Source organism: Mus pahari, unplaced genomic scaffold, assembly GCF_900095145.1.
Source record: "Mus pahari unplaced genomic scaffold, PAHARI_EIJ_v1.1 scaffold_11561_1, whole genome shotgun sequence".
Classification (NCBI taxonomy): Eukaryota; Metazoa; Chordata; class Mammalia; order Rodentia; family Muridae; genus Mus; species Mus pahari.
In genome coordinates this window covers 10,111-18,483 of record NW_018392589.1, presented here as the reverse complement: position 1 = coordinate 18,483, position 8,373 = coordinate 10,111, and the positions used below count along the sequence as shown (strand labels likewise).

The 8,373-nt window shown below is 42.9% G+C and overlaps 1 protein-coding gene across 1 annotated transcript; it reads left to right on the top strand.

Moving 5' to 3' along the window:
• The first annotated feature begins 3,044 nt into the window (after positions 1 to 3,044).
• On the top strand, positions 3,045 to 3,986 carry LOC110315104 (olfactory receptor 1361-like). The gene has a single exon (XM_021189247.1). The coding sequence runs from the start codon at positions 3,045 to 3,047 to the stop codon at positions 3,984 to 3,986; it is 942 nt and encodes a 313-aa protein (XP_021044906.1).
• Positions 3,987 to 8,373: the final 4,387 nt, after the last annotated feature.

Sequence of the window (8,373 nt, the reverse complement as noted above, 5' to 3'; positions counted from 1 at the left end):
AAACTTTGCTGTGCATACAGACCCTAGTTCAGGACAGGTAAAAAGATAAATGGAAGCTTAAAAGAGACCCAACCCTAACCCTATCCCCCAACCTCATCCTTCTTCCCGACATCCCTCCTCCCCCACCCCTAACTCTTTCCAACCCCTCCTCCCTCTACCCCTCCCCTGTGACATACTTTCTTCATCAAGGCCACACCTCCTAATCTTTCCCAAAACAGCGCCAACTAGGGTCCAAGTATTCAAATATGAGCCTATAGGGGCCATTCTCATTAAAATCTCTCTCTCTCTCTCTCTCTCTCTCTCTCTCTCTCTCTCTCTCTCTCTCTCTCTCTGTGTGTGTTTTTGTGTGTGTAAAAATAGGCCATAGTGCACAGAAGATGTCTGAGAAAACTTGCTGGAGTCTTAGGCAGCAGCTGAAGTCCTCATACCTGGTCAGAGCCTTTAACTGAGTCATCTTACCAGCTCTAGAAGGTCAGTATCTTGATTTTTTTTTTTTTCGAGACAGGGTTTCTCTGTGTAGCCTTGGCTATCCTGGAACTCACTTTGTAGACCAGGCTGGCCTCGAACTCAGAAATCCGCTTGCCTCTGCCTCCCAAGTGCTGGGACTAAAGGCGTGCGCCACCATGCCCGGCTTTTTTTTTTTTTTAATTTATTTATTGCATGTAAGTACACTGTAGCTGTCTTCAGACACTCCAGAAGAGGGTGTCAGATGTCATTACAGATGGTTGTAAGCCACCATGTGGTTGCTGGGATTTGAACTCAGGACCTTCCTAAGAGCAGTCAGTGCTCTTAACCACTGAGCCATCTCTCCAACCCCATCTTGATTCTTATATAGTGTCATTTCTCAACAATGGCATTAACTTGGTCTAGGTGGGTAGAGGAGAAAATATTGGATTCTGAGTTTTTCTGTAACAGAAGAGTATTGCCTGTAGCTACTCTTAATATTCCACCATTTTCAGCTGCATAACTCAGGTGACAGGTTATTATTACTAGTCTTGGACCCCAAAGAACCCAAGAAGGAGAAAGGACAAATTGCACTCTGCTTGTGTCTAACGAGGCTCTCAGGGACGATGACCCTAGTGGCCATGGAAACCCTCTGAAGAGCTTGCCCCGTGACTCTCCCAGATGTCCTTCTGATTCTAAGGGCTGAGCCTCTGCCTGAGATCCCATATACAGTGACATCACCAACGACAAGTCCCTTCCCAACTCTTCTGGTGACATCGAGAACTGCCATCTGCTCTAAATTCAAGTCAGCAGGGCGTCATCAGTAACTAATTGTATATTGGAGGTGAAGCCTTCTAGGGACACTCCTTAGCTATAAATGGAGGCATGTAAACAGTCTCGAGGTCACTGGCCTTCTTTGTAATCACCCACTGTAACCAGCGATGGCCTTGTCAGATTCTGGGGTCTGACAGTGGGTAGCCCAGGTTTACCCAGATTTGGTCCATCCCTACTCATCATCCTCTAGATTAATTCTATAAGTACAGCTTAGCATGCTCAGCCAAGAAGTTCCAGCTTTGTACTCATAGGTGGCTCTGTAGACAGGAGTCTAGGGCACAGCACACTGTCATTATTATCCTGGGAGTAGTTTTGGATGAGGACAATTTGGTCTGCAGAGCAAACAGGTCAGTGAAGTGGAATTGGTTCAGAGTATAGTGGATGGAGAAATATTTTCTCTAAAGCGACATGGTAATTTTGCTGAGGGTTCCACAGTACTGGACATCTATGGTAATCACTCTGTGTGGGTAGTTGTATTATTTTGTGGTTTTATTTTTATTGTTAATATAGATTAGTTGTGCAAAATAATCATTTCGTGATGCCATTTTTACACATGTAGAAAATGTACTTTGATCACAAGCAAATCCTTTTGTCTTTCACTACCTTTTGCATCTCTTCTGCTCTCCCTGTCCCTTGAAGCAGGTCCCATTCTACTTTAAATGTTTAAAAAATTATGCTTTAATTATTGAAAGTAATACAGTTAATTCATTTTTTAAAAATCGGGTTTCTCTCCATAGCTCTGGCTGTACTAGACTCTATGTGGACCAGTTAAGCCTTGAACTCACAGAAATTTACCTGCCTCTGCCTCTGGAGTACTAGGATTAAAGGTGTGCATCACCACACCTGGCCTTATTTATTTATTTATTTATTTATTTATTTATTTATTTATGTTTTTCAATCCAAATTTCTCCATGTGAAAAGAAATGTAGCTGGATTGTGGTGGCTGTGCACACTTTTAATCTCAGCACTTGGCAGGCAGAGGCAAATGGATCTCTGAGAGTTCTAGGTGAGTCTGGTCTATAGAATCCATTCCAGGACAGCCTGAACTATAGAAAGAAACAGTGTCTACAAACAAACAAATGAAAAGAAATTAAGTTTTTTTCCTGAAGCTAGTATATGTCACTTATTTTCCTTCAAATGATCTAATTTTGTTCATATATTTAAATAAAACACTTCAATGTATAAATACATACCATGATTTATCTGTCTATTAATCCACTGGTAGGCATTTATAAGAAGCTGGATGTAGCTTAGGCCGCTCTCAGACTGGTTCTGCAGCTGATGACCTTGAACTCTGACCCTGCCCATCTGCTTTCCGCACACTGGGATTCCACACATGGGCCACTGCACCCTCCCACTGAACACTTCTCCATTTCTTAAGTCTGTAATTCTTAAAAACCATTCTTTTAAAAAACATTAGATGGTCAGGCATTGTGGTCACCTCCCAGTGAACTTGGGAGGCAAAGTCAGGAGAGTTCTAGGTCACCCTGGATAATACAGGAGTCCCTGTTTCAAAGAACAAAAAGCACACATGACTGACCCACCAACAGGAACTGTCATAACCTGTACTATGTTTTTGTGAGATGGAGCACACAACACATAACCAAGCTATCAGACTGCACTAATAAGGAAGTTAAGCCACTGCACTGGGCAGAGTGCTCACGATTGCACTAGCTCCTCTGACCTGTTTCTCTGTTATTTTAATTGTCCAATCTTCACAAGTATCCCCAACTACAGGATTTAATCATCTGCCTTGTCATAGGCCAATGAGTGGCACCAACCAGTCGAGTGTCTCCGAGTTCCTCCTTCTGGGACTCTCTAGTCAACCCCAGCAGCAACAGCTCCTCTTCCTGCTCTTCCTCATCATGTACCTGGCCACTGTCCTGGGAAACCTGCTCATCATCCTGGCCATCAGCACAGACCCCCGCCTGCACACCCCCATGTACTTCTTCCTCAGCAACCTGTCCTTTGTGGATGTCTGCTTCTCCTCCACCACTGTTCCTAAGGTACTGACCAACCATATACTTGGGAGCCAGGCCATTTCTTTCTCTGGGTGTCTCACACAGATGTATTTCCTTTTCATGTTTGTGGACATGGACAATTTTCTGCTGGCTATGATGGCCTATGACAGGTATGTGGCCATATGCCACCCTTTACACTACACAACAAAGATGACCCATAAGCTCTGTGTCCTGATGGTGGCTGGATCATGGGTCACTGCCAATCTGAATGTCCTGTTACACACTCTGCTCATGGCTCGACTATCCTTTTGTGGGGACAACATCATCCCCCACTTCTTCTGTGATGTGACTCCCCTGCTGAAACTCTCCTGCTCAGACACACATATCAATGAGGTGATGATTAATACAGAGGGAGCTGTGCTCATGGTCACCCCTTTTGTCTGCATCCTGATCTCTTACATCCACATCACCTGTGCTGTCCTGAGAGTCTCATCCCCTAGGGGAGGATGGAAAGCCTTCTCCACCTGTGGCTCACACCTGGCTGTGGTGTGCCTCTTCTATGGCACCATCATCGCTGTGTATTTCAACCCCTCATCTGCCCATTCATCTGAGAAAGACACAGCAGCCACTGTGTTGTACACAGTGGTGACTCCCATGCTGAACCCTTTTATCTACAGTCTGAGGAATAGGGCTTTGAAAGGGGCTCTACTAAAAGTGGTCCACAGAAGGACTTTTTCTGTGCAGTGAGAATATTTGGACTGACCTTGTTCCCTACCACATTTCAGAGTTGAGCACAATTTAGCAACTGGACTGTTAGGCTCAGTCACAATACAATTTGGTCCTTGTTTCTTAGCGGACTCTCATTCACCAGGTGCCTGGGTATATTTACCAAATGATGGAGATTGGTCTTGTTTCTTTGGGGGGGCGTTCTAGGGATGGAACTTAGCACATACTCACACATAGTTCAGCTACCTACTGTATTTTGTAGACATTCACACTGACTATAAAATCATTTTGTGTGTGAGTCAAGTCCTTACTTTTTGTATGTCTGTCTGTCTCTCCTGCTGCAGGTTTATACGTTTGGCATATATTTGTGAATGTGTAAGTAGAGGACAGAGGTCAATCTTGGGTGTCAAGTCTCAGGAGTCATATACCCTCTTGTTGAGACAGTGCCCCTCAGGGGATCGTAGGCTCATCAATCAGGTTAGACTGGCTGTCCAGTGTACCACAGAATCCTCTGGTCCTCATCCCTTTAGCCCTTGGATTACAAAAGCACTCAACTGAGTCCTGCCTTTTACATTGGTTCATAGGATTAAATCAGTCTCTCACACTTAGAAGGGAAGTTGCTTACAGACTGAAATGAACTATTTGCTGTTTAAGAAAGAATTATTTTTGAGCTAAATATGGTGCCACACACAGAGACAGGTGGTTGTCTGTGAATTTAAGAGCAGCTTGATCTACATAGAGAGTCCAAGGCCAGCTAAAGCTACACACTAAGTCCTCGTCTCAAATACATACAATTAAAAAAGATTTATCTTATTTCAATGTATTTGTGTGTGTGTGTCAGTATGTGTGTACATGTATGTCATGGGATGTCAGGTGGAGGCCAGAGGACAATTTGCAGGAGTCAGTGACCTCTCAGTTGTGTGGGTCCCAAGAACTCAACTCATGGTCAATCCTTGTAGCAAGACATTTGTTACATGTGCATTTGCATATTGAGATCACCTAGGATCTAATACAGTGTACAATCTCCACACTGAACGCCTCAGTCAGGGGCTCTGGAGGGAGGGGCAACTTGCAGCTTGAGAAAATCTCTGAGGTTTTTCTAATAACCAGTGATTAGGGAGAGGATTTGCCTCATTCTCTTTTGCATGTCCTTCATTATGATCTTCATAGAGGTGACAACTCCCTTCAGTAGCAACATTTCAGAAGCCCCAGAGGGGACATGGCTTCAGGCTTCCAGAGATGCATGTATGTATACCATGTGCCTTGTGTCCAGGGAGGCCTGAAGCTAGAGTTACATGTAGTCATGGACTTCCCTGTGTGTCCTGGAAACTGAACCCACAATTGCAAGAGCAGTAAGTGCTCTAACCACTGAGCAGGCCCTCCAAATTTTAATTGTAATGAGATCCGACACCAATAAGAACAGATAAGCTTGGTTGACCTTCTGAAATCCTGGTGTTGCTCAGCCTCTGGTTTGTGCTGTCTACTACACTATCATTGTTTTTCAGAACCTGGATGAGCCAACATCCTTGGGTGTGCTAGGCACTCTACTCAAGACTTACATTCTAGCCCACTTTTATAGTTATCTTTTAAAAAAATATTACTTTCTCTTTCTACCTCTTTCACTTTGATTTTGCCATGCTTTCAGGCCATTTTCAATTAATAATCATCTTCCATTAGCCACTTGATTACTAAGATTATAGTCACATGTCATACCATGAGACTTTTGTGTATGTCCTAAAACAATATGTGGTCATCTACATTTTTTTTGTAGCACTCAGAATGTAAATACAGAAGGATCAAGAGTTCATTCTAGCCCAGCTACATCAAAAGGTTGAGGACACTTAGGCTACAGGAGATCCTGTTTCAAAGCACTTGAGAAATTAGTCAATGCTCTCCAGGTATGTAGTTTCTCACATTCACTGGTGATGTGTGTATTAATTAAAAAACAATCCACTTTATTGCTGGCTAGGCAATGGCCCACGATCTCAGTCTGTTCCTAGACCGGTATATAGTCCTAGATAGAGACTGCACGTTTCCTCTAGCTAAAGCCTCTCCCACCAATGCTGGCTCTGCCTTTCTAGCTCTCTTGGTCCCCATGGGCAGCTGTGGGTGCCAGCCACACTCAGCTCACTACCTTCCCCCTGGAGGTAGCTCCTTGCTCAATCTTCCCGTCCCAAAGCCTGACTGAATTCTGCCTCAGCTAAGTTCTTTGCCTCTGGCCCACCTGAGTCTCTGTGAAATGAAAAACACCAGACAATCTTAGTTTAAAATCAACAGATAACACAATTGCTGGGTGCTGAATCTATCATCCTAAATTCATCAACTATTCTATGTTAGAAGTCTTCCAGTGTCAGATCCTGGTAGATTCTGCTACCAGATCTAACAGTCCCCAGCCTACATCTTGTCTGCTTTGCTCCTGCCTCTCCATCCAAGAGGGCGAGTTCCTTTCTCCATTCCCTATCCCTCTCTTGGACCCAGATTGCCCACCTCCTCACCCAGTGATTGGCTTCTTGTCATCTTTATTACCCAATCAGTTAATTAGGGAAAATTCCACTACACACTGTTATTATTTTTTGCAGTGAATATTTTGTAATGACATGCAGGTTTCTATTGTTCACTCCCCTGTAAAATAATGTTTACACATTTGTTGTGGGTTCTGGCCAATCACTGCCCTTCCTGAGGGCACATGAACCTTGTTCACTTTGGTCACATGAGTTATAAAGAGACGATGTGCTGTGGAGGTAAGCCATTCTGCCTGCAGACTCTCTTCTGTACAGTCTGCTCCCCTAGGCAGACCTTGAATGCTGAGACCTAGGGAAAATACAAAGCATGGGAATGAGACACAGTAGCTTGTGCAAGTCCTGGTGACTCACAGTTGACACACTGGCCAATGAATAGAAGAAGATAGAAATTATTGCTTTGTTTGCTTGTTTGTTTGTTTGGTGTGTGTGTGTGTGTGTGTGTGTGTGTGTGTGTGTAGCCTGGCTATCCTTAAACTCACTCTGTAGACCAGGCTTTCCTCAAACTCAGAAATCTGTCTGCCTCTACCTCCTGAATATTGGGGTTAAAAGCCTGTGCCAACACGGCACTGCAGAATTTATTGCTTTTTATAGTCACTGTGGCTAGGTTACTCTACGATTTGTATTTTGGAAAAAAACAATAATGCTCATTCTATGTTGTTTTGAGATGAGGTCTTTTTAGAGATCTCAGACTGTCACAGAATTCATCATCATGGTGTGTGTGTGTGTGTGTGTGTGTGTGTGTGTGTATCAGAATATATACTTTTGGGTGTTGATTTTCTTTCCCTGGAGATAAGTTGAACCCAGCCTCAGAAGAACAGAAGAGCATGAATATGGTAACCAGGTCTGGATAATGGAACCAAGGGCTGGGTGCTGCCACTTGCCATCCTGAGGCAACTGTCAGGAACATCATTTCCTGCCCTAGCCCTGCTGCTCCCAGTCTGAAAATGAAAGAACTATAGGCTTAGATTTGTATAAAACTTACTTTAATAGGGGTTCTTAAATGCTTCAATCTCCATTCTAGCACACTGACCAGAAGTAGGGGTGGTTAATAGGATGAAGGGAACGAGGACTTGTTTAGAAGTAGTGCTTTGGAGTGACACCAGTCTTTGTTGTAGGAGATGAGCAGTCCAGTCTAAAATATCCCACACAAATCAGGATTGGAAGTCCAATCAAGTTGACAAACACCAAACAGGAATCAGTAGCAGTGGCTAGATTTAGAAGACACTGCAAGGGTCTGCCAAATTGACATGAGTCTACAGAAGCAGCAAGAAGCAGACAAAATACCACAAGAAGTTCTTTGGTGAGTTTTTCTGTAGACATTCATGATAAGTGAAGATCTGTGAATTCACCCAAAGCATTGTAGGCGAATCAATGCAAGAGTCATTCACTGTCTATTGGGTTCTACTTATACTCTTTCCAGAATTCATGAATCCTCTCTTGTGTCAGCTTCCAGAAAAATATCACATGACACAACTGAGTCTCCAAAGAAACCAGCAATTTCCAATTTATATCATCTTTTCTTGTTTAAAGAATTGGCTTTTTTTCCCTAATATTGACAATTTATGTGGAATGTAAATAATTATAAGAGCATTAAAACTAGTACTTTACATCATAGCTTAAGTAAATGGCTTATATGAAATACGGTTAAACAAAACAACCTTAAATTTCTATCAGTATGCCATAATTCAAGAAAATAACCTTAAATTTCTATCAATATACATTAATAATCTTTATTTTGTTTCCTCCCTGATCATAACCAACAACAACCTACCACCCTTGATAATAACAACTATAACATACCAAATGACCCAAATTATCCACTGCAACTTAAAAGATCAGGATGATGGTCTTCTTACAATTGCTTTTTGCTTCAGTGGGGTGAAGAA